The 18,921-nt window shown below is 47.7% G+C and overlaps 1 protein-coding gene and 1 non-coding gene across 2 annotated transcripts; one reads left to right on the forward strand and one right to left on the reverse strand.

The window, feature by feature from the left end:
* The first annotated feature begins 7,836 nt into the window (after nt 1-7,836).
* Nucleotides 7,837-8,029, forward strand: LOC117287448. Its single transcript, XR_004518753.1, has one exon. It is a non-coding gene; the product is annotated as a U2 spliceosomal RNA (small nuclear RNA).
* A 3,277-nt stretch (nt 8,030-11,306) lies between these two features.
* On the reverse strand, nt 11,307-18,093 carry LOC104863530 (chymotrypsin-like elastase family member 3B). The gene is made up of 8 exons (XM_010626013.1): nt 18,052-18,093; nt 17,075-17,160; nt 15,059-15,156; nt 14,789-14,923; nt 13,541-13,677; nt 13,183-13,325; nt 12,387-12,539; nt 11,307-11,355 (listed from the first exon to the last, which is right to left on the reverse strand). Exons 1-8 carry the CDS (start codon nt 18,089-18,091, stop codon nt 11,338-11,340), a joined length of 810 nt encoding a protein of 269 aa, XP_010624315.1. The 5' UTR covers nt 18,092-18,093; the 3' UTR covers nt 11,307-11,337.
* Nucleotides 18,094-18,921: the final 828 nt, after the last annotated feature.

The following is an 18,921-nucleotide window of genomic DNA, read 5'->3' on the forward strand; positions in this document are numbered from 1 at the left end:
GCACAAAAGCTGCCCCTGCTGGCTTCTCTGGAGCAGGAGAAGTGGAGCTGTGGTGGTTTCTTCATTCCATAAATGTTCATTCCTTTTCTGGAAGATAGCTCAGAGACGGAGGAATACGTGGTTCTTGCCCTGAAGTAGTTCATATTTAAACAGAAATGAGCAGCTCAGAGCTGTGCATTAAGCACATGCTAGCAGCCTGCCCTGTGTTGGGTTCTGGGCTGGAGGACAGAGGTGAGTCAGAGGGCAGGGAGAGCCCTGGTCACTGTGGACAGTGCCATACCCCTGGCCTTGGCCCAGCGAGCTGTGGTTGGGGTCTGAAAGATCCCTGCTGAACAGAAAAAAGGCAACATCCAAACACCTGAATTTCTCTCTTCATGTTTCTTGTAATGCCATGAAGAAGACTTAGTCCCAGAATGGACATGCATAAAGGTTTTTCTCCCCCATTTTTTTTTTGGTATTGGGGATAAAATATCTTTTAATATTAATGCTCCACTAATATACACTCTTTTTAAAAAATGACTCTAGAGGTTGTGTGTGTGTGTTTGTCTGTGTACATGCATTCCTTGCTCTGGATCAAACTCTACATAATAGGGAAATGCTCTACCACTGAGCCATACCCCAAACCCTAGTTTCAGTTTTCAAAAACACTGCAAAATACAGGAAGAATAATGTTGCAAACACCTATGTAACTTCCCCAGATAATTAAATTTCATATTTTTCTTTCATAATTTAAAAAATAACTACAGTTCAAGTGGAGGTCCCGTGGTACTCTGGTCAGAGGCTTGCATCATGATCAGAGCCTAGGGACTGCTTTGATCCCCTTTTTCAACCCAGAGTCAGAAAATATTGTTCAAACAATGCATTTTTTCTTTTCTTATATCTAATGTTGAGTCAGTAATTTAAGTTTTTGAGCAATGATTAGAGTGTCAATGCAAGCAGTTCTTGGCTTTGGTGGGGATTTTTGGTACTGGGGATCGAACTCAGGACCTTGTGCTTGCGAGGCAGGCAGCAGCACCACTGAGCTAAATCCCCAGCCCCCCAGCCTTTTAATTTTTAAATCACAAAAAATCAGGCTGGGGATTTAGTGCAATGGTGCTGCTGCCTGCTTCATAAGTGCAAGGTCACAAGTCCTATCCCTGGTACCAAATAAATAAGTAAATAAACAATCTGCTTTTTGAAACACAGTATCAATACTTAATTTTCTTTTAAAAATTGTAAAGGAAAGTGGAATGGTGGCTTATGCCTACAATCCCAGTGTTATGGAAGGAATTGGCAAGTGACATTCACAGAGAGGTGCAAATGGAAGTAAAATAACAAAAGTTTTGTTTGTTGACAAAGGATCGATCACACATAAAATCAGTGCCTGGATTGACACACTGGGTTACAACTCCTCCTTTTATAGGGTTTTACAGCCTTGACTTCATTTGGCTGGTTACATTTCATTCTCATAGTTGATATTGCTGATATACAAATCATGCTCACAAGACAGTAAATTAGGGTAATTTACCTTTACAATTTGCCTAGTTATCTATCCTAGCCCATAGGAAGTGGGGGGTGTTTAGGTTCAGGGGAGCAAATGTCGGCAATGGTCCTTTTCATCTTGACCCTTTCATGATCATGGGGCTCCAGTCTCTTTGGAGCTCAAGGTCGTGATGTGCCCTGTTATGTCAGGGTAAGACCAAATGTCTCATTCCTTAATTAATGCTGTCAGCATCTGTTAATTCTGAACTAAACAAAACAAACTGCTGTTAAAGATGGCAGAAGCCATTCTACCACACTTTATAGGTTTTTGCTATTTTTTGCTATTTATAAAAGTTTTCCCTATCACTAGCACTTGGGAAACTGTGGCAAAAAGATCACCATGAGTTCAAGGCTGGCCAAAACCAAAAAGTGAATTCATGCCCAGCCTGTTTGATTTGGTTTGTTTTGCTTCCTCTATTGATGTTTTGTCTTATTTTTATATTAGTGTGAACATTGTTTCAAGTTTTTTTGTTATTTTCATTCTATTCTATTCTTATTTTTATTTCTTTTTTCTTCACCTCCAGTCTTCTTCATCAGCTTCCAAAAGTTTTCATAATCTTCCTTTGTTCTCCAGCTTTGCTTCTAATCTCTTCCCCCTTTCCTATTTCTCTATTTTCCCCCCAACCACTTTTAAATTTTCTTCCCTGAGGGTAAAATCACCATATTGAGGGCATATTTACTATATAGAATTTTCCGGTTCATTTTACATTTTGTTATACAAGCACAAATCTAGTTCATACAGTTAAATGTGGCAAATTAATAGTTACCACTGTTTGTCATTTTCTAGGCTGTTATTGCTGATATCATTGTTATTGCTAATTGTATTCCTTTAGGCAAAGTGACATAATTGTTCTAATCTGTTGTTCTTCCTGATATGCCAAGTCTGAGATTGCCTAGAGTCACAAACAATACTATAAGCCAATGCCAAAGAACTAGGGGCTAGGCCAAATAGGCAGCAACTTCTCATCCCAATAAACTGAAGGGGTAGGATCTTGCCACAGACTCAAAATCCAAAAGCCAGCTATACCTGGAATACATCTCTGAGAAGTAGTCATTTCCTAAGGGTTCCAAATACTCACAATAAAGCTACTTGCCATAGCAATTTGCAAAGAGCAACCTAAGAATTAAATTTTAAAAAGAAGAAAATAGTAGACACTTAAGGAAGATGCAATCCCAAACTTCCAGCTCACCAAAGGCAAACCCAAGGGCAATGAGGTGGAACAGTTTGAAACCCACCCACCTGGACTCTCTAAAGTGGTAGCAGTGGAAGTAATAAAGCAGATGAATGAGGTGCTAGAATAAATCAAATCAGAAATAGTTTATCACATAACTACAGAGATGGTGACCATAATGAAAGACATGATTAGTGACTCTAGAGCAGATATAGATAGAAAAAAATGAAGGAGCTTAGGAAAATGATGGAAACTATGAACACTCACCATAGAAAGAAATGGAATCCATGAAACAAATTCAACAGATATCCAGGAGATTAAAATTTTCATTGAAAGTATATACAGCAGAATGAGCCAATGTGAGAACAGAGTATCAGATGTAGAAGACAGGATTGTGATTAGTGATCATGAGAAGTAATATTTTTTAAAAGATCACGAGGGATTTAGCTCAGTGGTTCTACCACCTGCCTCACAAGCACAAGGTCCTGAGTTCAATCCCCAGCACCAAAATGAAAATAAAAATAAGTTTAAAAGATTAAGGGACAGGGACAGGGACTTCATTCAGTGGTTCCACCACCTGCTTTGCAAGCACAAGGTCCCGAGTTCAATCACTGGTACCAAAAAAAAAAAAAAAAAAAAAAGCAAGGAACTACGAAAAATTGACACAACAGCTGCTAAATGATGCAGGAGAATAACATAAATTTAATCAGAATCAATGAAAAAGCAGTAGCTAGCACAAATGACATAAAAAAAACATGTTCACAGAAGTAATGGCAGAAAACCTCCCAAGCAAGGAAAAAGTATTTGACATGCAGATAAGTGAGGCATATAGAACGTCAATTAGCCATGATCCAAAAATCTTCACCAAGGCATATAACAGTAAGATTCCAGAAATTCAACACAAGAACAGACTATTACAAGCTGTTATAGAAAAGAAATAAATCACCTATAAAGGAAAGTCCATCAGAATCCCAGCACAAACCCTCAAGTCAAGGAAAGCTTGGAGTGAAGTATTTCAAACCCTAAAAGAAAACAACCCCCAACCCAGATTGATGTACCTTGGGAAACTATCTTTCAAAATTTTAGTAATCTTTTTTTTTGTGTTTTTTTTTTGTTTTGTTTTGTTTTTTTTGGTACCAAGGATCAAACTCGGGACCTTGATCTTGTGAGGCAGGCAGTGGAACCACTGAGCTAAATCCCCAGCCCTTATCTTTCTTTTTTTTTCAGCTCTTATCTTTCAAAATTGATAAGATACTTCCATAACAAAGAAAAAAATTCATGACCATCATACTAGCACTCCAAAATATTCTGTAGGACATTCTAGAAAGAGATAACAAGGACTAAAACTCCATGAATTCTGATAGAATGAATCCACCAGGCAAGGCAAGCAATTAAAAAGAGGGGGGAAGGCAACCAATAGCAGGAAAATAACATGACAAGGATAAGTCAATACATCAGTTATAACTGTCAATTTTAATCATCTCAATTCACCAATCAAAAGAAACAGACCAACAGAATGGATCAAGAAGCAAAATCCAGGGCTGGGGATTTAGCTCAGTGCTGCTGCCACCTGCCTCGCAAGCACAAGGTACTGAGTTCAATCCCCAGTACAAAAAAAAAGAAGCAAGATCCAACAAAATGCTGCACATGAGAAACACATTTAATTCAAAAAGAAGTTCATAGGGGCTGGGGATTTAGCTCAGTGCTTCCAGCGCCTGCCTTGCAAGCACAAGGACCTGAGTTCAATCCCCAGTACCAAAAAAAAAAAAAAAAAAAAAAAAGTTCATAGACTGAAAGACAAAGGATAGAAAATAGTAATCCATGTGACAGGAACCCAGAAAAAGCAAGGATAACTTATTCTATTTGCAGACAAAGTACATTTTTAAGCCAAGACTGATTAAGAGAGAAAGAAGGTCACTACATCCTTGTAAAGGAAACAATCCGAGAAGAAGAGATAACAATCATAAATATATATGAACCAAATACCAGCACACCCAGCTATATAAAACAAATAGTAATGGACATGAAAAATCAGCTAATCATGAATACAATTGTACTGGGGGACCTCAATGCCCCACTGTCACAAATAGACAGATCAGCTAGACAAAAAAATCAACAAACAAATATCAGAACCAAACCAAACTTTTGAACAAATGGACTTAGATGTCTACAGTGTTCCTCCCCACAACATCAGAGTACATGTTCTTCTCAGCTGCACACGGGACGTTCTTCAAAATAGAGCACATCCTAGCTCATAGAACATGCTTAAGTAAATGCAAAGGAATAAATTATCCCATGCATATTATCAGATCATAGTGCGATGAAATTGGAAATCAATGGCAAAAGAAACCACAAGAACTTCATAAACAAATGGAAATCAAATAACACCCTCCAGAACAACCAATGTGTCACAGATGAAGTTAAAGAAGAAATTAGATAGTTTTTACAGTTAAATGATAATGGCAATACAACATAGCAGAACTTATGGGGCACAATGAAAACAGTCCTAGGAAGGAAATTCCCATATCAGAATATGATATGGTGAATTCCCATATCAGAAAAACAGCGAGCTCAAATAAACAACCTAACATTGAACCTCAAGCTTCTAGAAAAAGGAGAGTAAGTCAAGACCAAAACTCATACTAGGAAGGAAGTTATAAAGATCAAAACAGAAATTAATGCACTGGAGACTAAGAAAACAATACAAAGAATCAGTGAGTTTAAGTTCTTTGTTTTGTGGGGTTCTTTTTTTTTTTTTTGGTACTGGGGATCAAACTTGGCCCCTTGCACTTGGGAGGCAGGTGGTGGAACGACTGAGCCAAATCCCTGGCCCAATGAGTCAAAGATTTGATTCACTGAAAGATTAAATAAAATTGACAATTTGAAATACCAATAAAATTTTTTCCTTTTTTTAAACATTAAAAACAGAAGAGAAAACATAGCCAAGTGAAAGAAGTAATATTTGAATGAAACTTTAGTAGATCACAGAACCACAGATACACAGGACAAAGGCACAAGAATGTGAGTGTTTGGGGCAGTGAACTTCCAGATGAGTGAATTAGGCCCTTTATTAACTCTAGGTTGGGTTTTTGTACTCTTGAGTAGTTAAAATGAACATTGGTATCTGGGAGTTGTGGCTAATGCTGGCGATCCCAGCACTCTGGGAGACGGAGGCAGGAGGACCATTAATTCAAGCCTAGTCTGAGCAATTTAGCAGCAAGACCCAATCTCAAATTTAAAAATAAAGCTGGGCCAGGCATGGTGGCGCACGCCTGTAATCCCAGCACTTGGGAGGCTGAGGCAGGAGGATCACTGTGAATTCAAGACCAGCCTGGCCTACATAGTGAGTTCCAGGTCAGTCTCAACTATGTAGTGAGACCCTGTCTCAACAAAACAAAACAAAACAAAAACAAATTAAATAAAAATAAAGCTGGAGAGGTGGGGATTTGGTTCAGTGGTCTGTCACCTGCCTCAAAAGCACAAGGGCCCGAGTTTGATCCCTGTTACCAAATTAATAAAATTTTTTTTAAAAAAGCTTGGTGTGGTGGCACACACTTGTAACTCCAACACTTGGGAGGCTGAGGTAGAAGGATGGCCAGGAGCACGAGGCCAGCCTGGGCTGAATAGTAAATTCAAGGCCAGCCTGAACTATATAGGAAGACCCTACCTCAAAAAAATAAATAAAAATTAAAAATAGTCTGGAGATGTAGCTCAGTGTGAAGCCCTGGGCTCAATCCCTAACGCTGCACAAAACAAAAGCAAACATATTGACACAGGTGTTAGTAGTCCTAACAGGGGTCACAGTGTCTGCACAAATTCAGTGTTTCCCAAACTCTCTGAAAACATTTCTGTTTGTCTGCAGAGGTCAGGAAGTCCTGTGTGCAGGAAGTTGCCAGCCTGCACCAGTTTCTCCCTGCTACAGTGCTCTAGGATTCAGTGAGGAGGTCCAGGACTGAGCTGGCAGGTACCTAGGAAATGTTCGTTTCAGGGCTTGTTGGCAGGTGGCTGAGGCGTCACGAATCCAATGGGGCTAGTATGGGTTTGTCAATGTGACACTCTTACCATCATGGACAAGACAATTGTTTGGGGCTTGTCCCGGGCACAGGAGGATGTTCGGCGGCATCCCTAGTCTCTACCCTCTCATTGCTAGTAACGTCCCCCCAGACATGACAGCCAAAGGTGTCTGCAGATACCACCAGTGTTCCTTGGATGATGAAACTGCCACTGTTCAGGGCACTGGTCAGTAGGAGGAGAATTCAAAAGGGACATTTGTGGGGTCCTGGAACCTGGGTATGTGACACAGTTTGCCCTCCACCCTGGCCCGAGGCATGTCGCTGCCCAGAGTGGTGTAGGCTGGGCTTTGTGTCCCCCTTGTGTGTTTGAGCGATGTCACTGGCTCTGGCTGTCTTCAGCCCTTTGGTGTGAAGGTTAGAGTTTTACTTCCAAATCAGCAGGCTTTGGATTGCTTTTGTGGTTATGGCTTCGGGGTGCCAGGTGTGTACTGAGTATGTTCATGATTCATTTAATCCTAATAATCATGTGAGGTCAATTTTTTTTTTTTTTTTTTTGGTATCAGGGATGGAACTTGGGCCCCTGCACTTGCGAGGCAGGCAGTGGAACCACTGAGCCAAATCCCCGGCCCGTGAGGTCAATATTAAAAGTACCTCTTTTATAGATGGGAAAACTGAGGGCTAACAGTTATGCAACATGGCCAACAAGTACTATAACTAAAATCTGGGGCTTGGGCTTCCGTCCTCCTTGTATGAAAATACTTATTTTATAACATCCTCTGAGAATCTCTATTTTTCTTTTCTCCCTTTTTTTTGAGACAGGATCTTTCTGTGTAGTTCAGACTGGCCCTAAATTCACTATGTAGCCCAGACTAGCATCAAACGCTCAGGGATCCTCCTCCTGACTCAGCCTACTGAGTGCTGACATTATTGGCATGTGCCACCATTCCAGGCTCCTTGACAACTTTTTTTTTTTTTTTTTGTACCAGGGATTGAACTTGTGAGGCAGGCTGCCAGAACCTCTGAGCTAAATCCCCAGGCCTCCTCAACTTTTAAAAGAGAACTAAAGCACTGATATTGTGTGTTTTCAAAGAGTTGATGGTTGGTTTTTTGTGATTTCAAAACCAAAAGCTATCGCTTCTCAGCCTTTTGGCTAAGATCAAGTGTAGAAACAGTTAACTGGCACTGATACTTTACTCCTTACTCAAAAAATTAAGTTATTGACTGAAGATTTGATTTAAGAAAAGAAAGATGGAACTATTTATCAAATTGTTGGTAAGTTTTCCTGACTCTGTGCTGCCTTGCGTGGTGAGAAGGGAATCATAGCCGTTCCTATCCTCCCCTGAGGCTATTAGAGTTCCCTGGGGTGGTGGATGAGGGTTGGAAGAAACCGTTCAGCCGCAGCATGGGGTCGCACACATCTCACTGCCTTTATTCTGAAGCTGTTTTGGAGAAGGATCCAGGGGCCACTCCCTGACCTTCAGCTGGGGGTGGACACTCAGCCCAGGCAGCTTCGCAGTGACACAAGACACTGTCCTCTGATGCAATAAAGTGACGAATGTCCCTGGGGATGCAGGACCTCCTCTGATCCTTCCCTGAACCCCAGGATGCTTGACTCAAGCCCTTCCTCTCCCCGTTGGGTTTTGTAAGAGCTGGGGATGACGGGGGAAGGAGAGCTTGGTCGGGGTTGAGATCCCAGGAAGTTGTATAAGAAAAAGTTGGGGCGGTTTGTAATGTGGGGCTCGTGGGGGGTGAAGGGGAATGTGGTGGGGCGTTGAGCATTGTTGGTAGAATCGTTTTGCAGGATGGTTAGGTAAATGATTGGCAGTAAATGGTAAATGGCAGTTGAAAGCCAGTCCACCCTCCCACTCAGCATCCCATTCCTTAGAATATGCCCGAGAGAGATCCTCACACATCTGCACCTGGAGATGCATCCTAAGATGTCCGTGGAAGCACTGTTTCTAATCATTAAGAATTGGCCCTGCTCTAAATGTCATCAGTGGAGGGGGGCAGATAATGTTATGCAAAGGAGATGGGTAAAGGAATATGGCTGCACCTCAGAAACCCAAAGTTCAATGAAAGAAGCACATTGCAGGTCAATCCATAACACCGTGCGGCTCTCTGTTACCCAATGAGTTAATTTATTTACAGTTCTGGGGATGGAACCCAGGGCTTCGGACAAGCCTGGCAAGTGGTCTACCACTGAGCTATATTCTCAGCACCTGAGCATGTATTTTAAAAAACCAAAACAATGCAGCATATCATATACGGACATTTACATGTGAGGAAAATAAGACAATGGAATGGAGTAGGAGAATAAACACCAAGTTCATTTTATCAGTCAGTATAGGGTAGGTCCATGCTGCTGTAACAACACCCAAAGCTTAGTGGCTTATGATGATAGAATTTATTTCACGATTGCGCCGTGTGCCCATCAGGCACTGATGAGAGACTTCTCCACTCTGGAAGCAGTCTGGTCATTAGGTAACGGGTGCCATGGTGGAGGGAAGAAGAGCTTGGCAAGTCACCCCATGTTGCCGTTTGTATCTGGAGGTCCCCCCAGAGCCTTACGTGCTCAGAGATGAGGCTTCTGAAAGGTGATTGGATTAACAGCCGACCTGCGGTTAGAAGGGGCTTCTGCTCTGGAGATCACAGGGGGCATGGCCTGGAGGGGTGCATCTCCCTTGACTGGTTCCTCCCTCGACTCTGATTCCTGTCTGCCATGACGTGAACAGCGCTTCTCTGCCATGCTGTCCCTGCTTCGGATCCAGCAGACTATGGACTGGCACCTCTATTAACTGGGAGCTCAAATGAACCTCTCCTTTAACTTGTGGGCATTAGGCCGGGATTTAGCTCAGCGGTTCAGTGGCCTGCCTCGCAAGCACAAGGACCCGAGTTCAATTCCCAGTACCAAAATAAAAAGTTGTGGGTATTGGATATTGTATCTCCGTGATGAGGAAAGGAACGAAGACACTCTGAATCACAGATCTTCATCCTGGCCAGAGCAAGCAATGTGGCCAGACTTTAAGGGGAGGGGCAAGCGCGATCCGGTTAGCTCCCCAAAGGAAAGTGGTAATGATTGGTGAACATCTGGTACCCAAGGGGGAAGCCTCTGAGAAGAGGGCCCAGCGGCCTGCACCTGAACTGGAGGTGTTTTTTTTAAATATGAAACAAAAATAGGAAATTTAATTCTGTATGAAAGACACTCAAATAGGTGTTTGCAACCCTACTCTTTGTGTATTGTATAGTGATTTTCCAAAATTGAAAGTAGGGGTTCGGGGTACAGCTCAGTGGTTGAGCACCTCCCTATCATGTAGGGCTGAGGGACAGCAACACACAAAAAAAACAAACACTGAGAGCCTAATTTTTCAAAGGGAGTGAATATTAACAGAGCATTAATATTTTTAAAAATCTCTACGCAAGGCCTGGGATTTAGCTCAGTGGCGCCACCGCCTGCCTTGCAAGCCCAAGGTCCCAAGTTTGATCCCCAATACCAAAAAAAAAATGGGGGAGAAAAACCTTAATGCATGTCCATTCTGGGACTAAGTCTTCTTCATGGCATTACAAGAAACATGAAGAGAGAAATTCAGGTGTTTGGATGTTGCCTTTTTTCTGTTCAGCAGGGATCTTTCAGACCCCAACCACAGCTCGCTGGGCCAAGGCCAGGGGTATGGCACTGTCCACAGTGACCAGGGCTCTCCCTGCCCTCTGACTCACCTCTGTCCTCCAGCCCAGAACCCAACACAGGGCAGGCTGCTAGCATGTGCTTAATGCACAGCTCTGAGCTGCTCATTTCTGTTTAAATATGAACTACTTCAGGGCAAGAACCACGTATTCCTCCGTCTCTGAGCTATCTTCCAGAAAAGGAATGAACATTTATGGAATGAAGAAACCACCACAGCTCCACTTCTCCTGCTCCAGAGAAGCCAGCAGGGGCAGCTTTTGTGCACATTTTTGTGCCTACACTGGTTTGTGAGTGGCTGCCTATGATGGTGACCAACTCCACCCAGTTTTCCTGAGGTTTCCTCAGTTTTTACACCAAAGCTCCTGCGTCCTGGGATCTCCTCAGTCCCAGGCAACCAGGAGGTTGGTCAGCATGGGAACTCTTCTTTTCTCTATGCCTCATCGCCCCCTCCTCTTCATCTGGGATAGCTGGGTGGAGTCTCATCTCTGCACTTCAGATCCAAGATCTTACAGAAATCACGAGCTGGCAAAGTTACCACTCCCTGGGGCTTGGAGAGGTTAAGACGGTAATACAGGCCCAACTTGCTCCCCGATCTCCGCCACTTTTCCAGAGAGGTGGCCACAGATGCCAGGTCTGGAGTGGAGGGGGCAGTGACAGCTAAGTTGCCCATCCTGTCGGAGCTGCTGGAGCTGGGAGGACACTGAGGACACTGAGGCAGGTTACCCAGGTCCATCCTTGGGGGAAGGAGGACGCCAAGGGGTACAAAGGGAAGGGTGTGTGAGGGACAGAAGTGACAGCCTTCAGACCGTACCCTGCTCTGGCACACACAGGACAAAGGGCTAGAGATCAGCGGGAAAGGGGTTCGGCAATGAAGAGAGGCTCGGGCTTTCTGAGTGACCTTTATTCTTCACGCAGGATGTGGGATTGGCACTGCCAGCTCGCCATGGCTCTAGTGGCTTGCTATGGTCTGAAAAAAAGCAGGGTTGAGGGGACAGAATAGTCCAGTTAGGAACACAGCTTCTGGAGCGAGGGGGCACTGGGCTCAGCTCTCAGCTCTGACACTCGTTAGCTGTGTGAGCCTAGGAGGGTGACTTGACCTCTCTGAGCCTTCGTTTCCCTACCTCTATAGTAGGGAAAAGAACAGTATTTTCCTCATGGGTTTTGTATTGTTTTGTTTTTGGCACCAGGGATCAAACTCAGAACTTTGTATTTGTGAGGCAGTCACAGTGCCACTGAGCTAAACCCCCAGCCTTCCTCATTGGTTTCCTGATGAAACGATTAACTTAGGCTCTCACCACAGAGCCTAGGGCCACTTTTGTTTTGTTCTGTGGTACCCAGGGCAGCTGCAACCCTGAGCTATGCCTCACAGCCAGCCCTTTTTTTTTAACCTTTGTATTTTTTCTTTTGCAAGCCTGGAGACTGAATACCTAGGGCCTTTGTGTGCTTAGCTACAATCCAGCTCTCCATCTTTTTAAAAAATTTTTTTTGACTTGCTAAATTGGACAGACTGGCCTCAAACTGTGGTCCTCTCGCCCCATCACCCCATATGCTAGGGTCATAGCACCTCCATGACTCCATAGCCATGCACCTCCATGACTAGTGTGGCGCAGGTTGGAGTGGTCTGTAATTACAGCCATTGCTCTTATCATGAACAATACTAGTTGTCCTGGCTGCCTGTCACCAGGTGGGAAGATGAGGGCTGTGCTCACACGGGCCTGACCGTTCCCTCTCACGGATGTCACCCTCTTTCGTGGTTATCGCCCCGTCACCAGTGGGCAGCCCCAGGTCTGCATGATACGGCAGTGCTGGACCAAGGACACACTTCGCAAACCACTAAGAAACTGTGCAAGTGCAGCCACCAAGGCTCACGGCTCTGCCGAGGGGCCATGCAGGTCCTTGTGGCCAGCAGAAAACACCTGCCTTCTGCAGTGTGCTCTGGGGCACCTGGCACAGTGTGCCCTTGTGGGGCCCGACCCTCCCTGGGTCCCCCGACCGCACCTCCTTAATCCAGTCAATGAAGGCCGAGACGCGAGTGAACACCGTGGGCTTCTTCAGGGTGTTGCAGCCCAGGCCAGAAACGAAGCTGGTCACACCGTGGACCTCCCAGGTGCCCTCCGCGGTGGGGCAGTTGAGGGGTCCTCCAGAGTCACCCTGAAAGCGTCAGAGGAGTGAGGGGGCTGAGTTCTGTGTGGGGGCTTGGGGAATTGGGTCTGAATTTTAGAAATTTCAAGAAAGCCTTATGTTGCACATTCTGGGCACCAGAGTGATCATTTGTGATGGGGAAAGAAAATAATCCCTCTCATGAGATTACTCCGGAACGAAAGGAGATGACAAAGGATTTTAACACCTAGTAGGGAGGAAGGACTCAAGAAATGGCAGTTCTGTTGTTTGTAGCACAGTTAATTATCAATATCATTATTCATATTTGTAGAACAATGAGAGTATTCTGAATTTCTTTTTTGTCTTTTGTTTTTCTGCAGTGCTGGGGATTAAATCCCAGTGCTAGATAAATGCTCTGCTACTGAGCTACATCCTTAGCCCTCTGAAAGTTTAATTATAGCTCCAAGCCACGGAGTTGGTGTGACTGGAGGTTACGGTGGCCGGGAGCCTATCTTGCGGATGGAGACACCTGAGGCCCAGGGAGGGACCGTGACTAGGCCCAGTCTGGTCAGCGTGTGAGCGGGAGCTGGAGTCTGGGTCGTGCCTGCCAGGCCTGGGTGCCGTGCTCACCTCCCTGAGGTCCTACCTGGCCTGGGCTGAAGGAGGGAAGAGGGCCCGGCACGGGTGGACTCACATTGCAGCCAGACTGGATGTCCCCGCCAGCACACACCATGGTCCTCCTCACAGCGAAGCTCCACCAGTCCCACCGGGAACAGTGCTTGTGGTCCACCACGGGCAGCAGGGCCTGCTGCAGCTTGTCAGGGAGAGGCCCGTCGGCTAAAGGGACAGAGAACACTGAGCATGGAAATCTGGCACACAGCCGAGGGGCCCAGAGTGGGGATTCAGACCACACGGCTCTGCTGGCCAGGAGCAACCATCCGGTCCTGCGTGCTTTGTGCACCAAGGGTCAGACCTGGTGTGGCCTTCAACCTCCACCCCAGGTGTGGCTTCTCGGCACTGGCCCTGTGGCCTCTAGTGGGGTTTGCACCTACTGTAGAGACGGCCCCAGCCGCTGATGTAGCAGGGGGCCTCGTGGGGCAAGATGTAACCCGCAGGAGGGAGGCAGGCGAGCTGGACGGCGTCCCCCAGCTGGGCACTGCGTGAGAGCTTGACCAGGGCGATGTCGTTGCTGGAGAGGGGAAGAGTCACGTGGGGCCTGGGCCTGCACCTGACCAGCTCCCAGTCCTGGGCTCTGATCTATACCCCAACTCTGGGCACTTCTGGCTTTCACTTCCAGGATTGGGGATTGGATTTGGGGTCTTCACACTGAGCTACAATCCCAGCAGCCCCCCACTCCGGTATTTTTCACTTTTTATTTTGAGACAGGATCTCACTAAATCACTAAGTTGCCCAGGCAAGGCTCAAACTTCCGTCCTCCTGCCTCAGCCCCCCGAGTGCTGAAATCACTGGCTGGGCCGAGCGTCTGTGAGAAGCCCCCAGCACTCCTGCCCATCTGACTCTTGGCTTTCACGGTGGCTCTCTGGGAGCCCCCAGGTTCCCACCTTCAGCTGAGTGAGAGTCACACGAGAGCTCGGCACACAGCAATTGCTGGGCCCTAGCCCAGCCTTTCCAAGGCTGTGGGTCCAGATTGAAAACTGAGAATCCGTATTTCTAACAGGTTCCCAGAGTGGCCCCGATGCTGCCGCCCCAGGAGCCCACTGTGAGAACCACAGCTCTCTGTCTTCACCGGCCTGCTTATCACTCAGGTCCCTTCACTGGGGTCTGAGTGTCGCTGTGTTCATCCCGGGTCTGGGTCATCACAGCCCCTCACCGCTGCACTGAACGTTAGGTCTACACCCTGTTCTACTTTGTCACTAGAGAACCTGTGCCACACAGACACACAATGCTGCCTGCACACGAGGGCTTAAGATGGGCCCCTTGACTGTCACAGCTGCCCTGGAAGCTCTGATTCATGGTCACCTTGTGACAAATGACAAAACTGCTACCTGGAAAAGGTGACTGGAGAGTGGGCTCTGAGTCCAGTGCTCCTTCTCTTGCCTGTGATACTAGGACCAGAGGGCACCGGCTGCAGAGGGCAGGGGCCATAGGAGTCCTGGGATCTGGGGAATTCCTGCTTCTCCCTGGGCCTACTGACCCCTCTGTAAGGAGAGGGTCTGGTGCCCATGGTCCCTAAATGCTCTGTGGTTTCAGCTTTGGTGGTGTGTGCTGTGGTACGTGGGCCAGTGTCTCTGGCCATGGAGGGACACGGGGAGGAGCCCAGGGCCTGCAAGTCCACTCACCCACAGGCCGCACAGTAGCTTTTCCATCGCGGGTGCACGAAGAGTTCGCCAGCGTTGACAGGGATCACCTGCTCGGGGCCCTCCTTCACTGCCTGGTTGTACTCGCCCAGCACCACCTGGTAGGTCCGGGAGTCCCTGCGGGTGGAGGCCAGCTTGGTCTGGGCCTGTAAGGATCCTCCCTCCTCTGCTCTGTTCACCCACTGGTCCAGCTGCCCATGTCTCATTAGGGACAGCAGATGGGAGAGCACAGGGACAGGGGACAGAACTCACGAGATACAGTGGGCTGCGGTCAGGACCCAGTCAGGGGCAATGAGGGTGCCACCACAGGTGTGGTAGAAGGCTCCATTCTTCTCATACTGCAGGGAGACCTGGTGGCCAAGTAGGAAAGGGCCTGAGTGTCCTGGGCCCCACAGTAAGGGTGGACAGCCTTGTGTTTGTATATTATACACTGCACAACTCTAGAGGGCACTGTTGACAGAAAAGAGCAGCATAACCTAGGTAACTGCTTGTGGCGGTCCTGTTTTCCACTGGGATGACATTCTGCTTTGCGAAAGCCTCCCCACCCTAGGCTCTGTGACCTCTCTGGTGGACTCCAATGCTCTTCCCTCTGGGGTGTCCCCAGCCTTTCTCTTGAGAGCCCGAAGGTATTCATTCTGTCAGCCGGTCCTGTTCTTCTGAGCCTCAGGTCTTGTACGGCCTCTTGGATCAGCTAAAGCAGTCATCCAAAGTCCTCAGTCTCTCTCCTTGTTCCCCACACACTGGATTTCTAAAAGCTCCCTCTAGACCAAGGATTGGCAAATATCACCTGTGGGCCAAGTCTCCCCATGGTTGGTGTTTTTTGTTTGGTTTTAATTTCTTCCTATTCTGGGGACTAAAAACACAGCCTTTGTGTTGAGCTACACTCTCAGCCCCTTATGTACATTTTGACACAGGGTTTTGCTAAGTCCCTAAGTTTGTACGTGAAGACTTTTTTGGAGCAGATTCATGCTCATTCCTTTCCCCATTGCCTGTGGCTGCTTTCAGGACACGGTGACAGCGTAAGTCACTGTTCCAGATGCCATGTGGCCAGCAAACCCTGCAATGTTTACCCTGCGGTCCTTGCACAGGGGCCTGAGCTTCCACCCAGGAGAACCTACGTCGTGAAGAAATGTGTTAGGTCTTTTCTATCTCTCATAGCTACCACCCTCATGAGGCTACTGAGGATCTGAAATGTGGCTGGCACGGAAGAACTGAATTTTAACATCACTTCGCTGAAATTAAATTTAAATAGCCAGGTGGCTAGGGGATGCTGCGTGTGATGGCACAGTGAGGTTGGCTCTCTGGGCTTCCCTCAGTTTGCCCCACAAATCCCCTTCCCAATAGGTATGTGCCTGTAATCTCAGGAACCCAGAAGGATGAGGCAGGAGGATTGAAAGTTTCAGGCCAGCCTTGACAATTTAGTGGGGAAAAAAAATTTTTTTTAAATTTTTTTGCTTAGTATAATGTCCATAATCCCAGCACTCGGAAGGCTGAGGCAGGGTGATTGCAAGTTTGAGGCCTGGAATACAGAGTGAGCTCAAGGTCATCCTGAACTATATAGCAAGAACCTGTCTCAAAAGACCAAAAATAGGGCCAGGATTTAGCTCAGTGGTTCAGCCACCTGCCTTACAAGTGCAAGGTCCCGAGTTTGATCACTGGTTCCAAAAAAACAAACGAAAACGGCCAAAAATCAATGGATAAAAATTTAACGTTTTACAAGGGAAGGGCTAGAGAGGTAAAAGGATGTAGCTCAGTGTCTGAGTGCTTCCCCAGCATGCCACTGGTCCTACGTTCAATCCCCAACACCAAGAAAACAAGCAAACCATAATCTCCTTATTCTAGGTACTTTCACCCCTGTTGTACAATTGTGGAATCCAGAAGTGACCCCCCCCCGCAAAACTTCCTCCTTGCAGTTCCACTGTTACTGTGCCGAGCCCACAAGCACCAAACTATCAACAGATTCCTCTTTTTTTTTTGCCTTTTTTGGCAATTCCAGGGTTGGAGCTCAGGATCTTATGCTTGCCAGACAGATGCAGTGCCAATGAGCTAAATCCCTGGCCCTCACAAATTCCACTTTTCCATTTACAACAGCTCAGCTCAGGCCATAGGCTGAATGAGCAGAGCCTCCAGGGGAAGTGCACTGTCCAGGGATTTCCAGGCCTGCGGAAGCGGAAGTGGGATATGGAAAGGAAGCTCACCCTTTCTGGGCCATCAGACCTTGGAGCCAGGGCCCCTGGAGGGCATGAGAGTAGCTGGTATCGCTCTTACCTGCCAGGGCCAGCTGTAGGGAACTGCATCCTCACCATTAACCACACGGCCCAAGGGGCTGTAGAAGGGCTTCCCGCAGCCCGAGGCTGGAGGAAAGAGGGGGAACAGCTGCCCAGAGGTCCCCAGAAGGTCAGTGTCCCAGTCCTAGCTGTGCCTCAAGCTGGCTGTGTGACCCTGTACAAGCTCCTTCCCTCTCTGAGCTGCAGCGCCACGTCTGAATGGGCATTCGGACCAGGACGGGTGTTGCAGAGTCCCAGGAGCCCAGGGCCTCCTGCAAAGGGAAGACTGAACAGTGCCTATGGTGAGCTGAGCCCTCAGAAGTCGAAGCCACTGTCACAGAGAGTGGCAGCTTTGATAGAAGCCTGCCTGGCTCAGGGGCAGCCCACCACTTGATTGAGGAGTAACAACTTGAGGATCAGTTTCCTCATCTGTGAAATAATTGTATTGACCTCATGGGGCTGTGATGAGAATTAAATGAGCTAAATGAAGAAAAACCTGGCGTCATTCTGCCTGGCATATAGTAAATGCTCGATAAACTTCACTGTTACAATTAGCGTTCATCAAGGGAGGCCAATTGGATGAGGTGGCCTTGAGCTGGACTGCAATAGGGTAGAGACTTGGGGGAGGAGAGGCCCTGGTCGTGGAGCTGGAAGAGGGAGTGTGAGAGGAGAGTTGGAGTGGACACTCCCAGCCAAGGGTCTAACTGTAGAGCTCGAAGACCTGACCTTGAGCCTGGGCTCACTGCCCCGTGAGTCCCCTCTGCAGCCCAGGGTGCTCCCAGTCTGTCTCCCAGCCTGCTCCACCTCCAGCTGCCGCAGCCCCAGTCCCTGCTGCAAGGCCACAATCACGCCCAGGTACAACCTGAGACTCCCGCCTGTGGAACCCCGCCTTGGGTGGGGGCCCAGGGCAGAAGCCCTACGTCAAGGCCTCCTCAGCCCATGCAGCCCAGCGAACCCAGGCCCAGGCTGGGGTCTTACCAAGGGCCACAAGGAGAAGGGAACTCAGCAGCTGGAGCATCGTGAGCTTTCAGCTGATGGGAAAGAGACAAAACCCAGGTCTCTAATAAAGGGCAGAGGCCGGAGGGAGGGGCCGGGCTGGGCCCTGTTCCCACAACAGGTGACAGAACATCAGGTCCCCCAGGACCCAAGGCCATGGGGCCTCCCACTGCAGATAGAGGAGGAAACACCGATAGAAGGCCCAGGTGACTGCACAGGTGGCTTCGAGTAGCCAGGCTGATAGCAAGGAAGTGGGGGAAAGGTTTGCTGTGAACAAACCAGGCCATTTCGGGAAAGAACCTGGGCCTGGGCTGCCAGGCCTGGATTCAGATCCTGCCTCTGCCCGGTCCCAGCTCTGTGACCTTGTGCGGGGTCCTTTCACCCTCTGAGCTTTAGGTTGCTGGTGTCTCATGTGGGATTAATATTGTCTCCCTCAATTAAAATAATTCTGTGGAGGACTTTCCCTACCTCTCCCAGGCAGTGTTCCGGGGCTGCAGCCAGAAACAGCCCTCTCCTGGTGCTCCTGGGGCTTGGGTCAAAGGGGAGAGACAGAGACGAATCAGCAAAGACCCAGGAAGGCTGTGTCCACTTGTGAGAGTGGCGGATGCTGTGGAGAAGGAAACACGGGCGGTGGGGGTGGGGGTGGGAGCAAGAGCAATGCGTTGAGCTGGGGAATCCGGTGGGAGGAAGGCAGCCTCTGACTGACTGAGGACGGAGAAGTGAAAACCAGCCCAGGGAGGTCCTGGCAGCAAAGCACTCGGGGTGGAGGGGTCGGCAGGTGCCCAGGTGCCAGGTCTGGAGCTGGCCTGGGCCAGCTCCTTCAAGCATAGGGAGGCCGGTGGGGCTGGGGCC

The sequence above is a fragment of the Fukomys damarensis genome, unplaced genomic scaffold, assembly GCF_012274545.1.
Source record: "Fukomys damarensis isolate Sample0158 unplaced genomic scaffold, DMR_v1.0_HiC HiC_scaffold_23, whole genome shotgun sequence".
NCBI classification, from domain to species: Eukaryota; Metazoa; Chordata; class Mammalia; order Rodentia; family Bathyergidae; genus Fukomys; species Fukomys damarensis.

Coding starts and splice junctions, on each gene's coding strand:
- LOC104863530 (XM_010626013.1), bottom strand. CDS start 18,091: ATGCTCCAGCTGCTGAGTTCCCTTCTCCTTGTGGCCCTTG. Junction 17,161..18,051: donor CCTTCTCCTTGTGGCCCTTG/GTAAGACCCCAG, acceptor TCTTTCCTCCAG/CCTCGGGCTGCGGGAAGCCC. Junction 13,678..14,788: donor AGCTACTGTGCGGCCTGTGG/GTGAGTGGACTT, acceptor TCCCCTCTCCAG/CAACGACATCGCCCTGGTCA.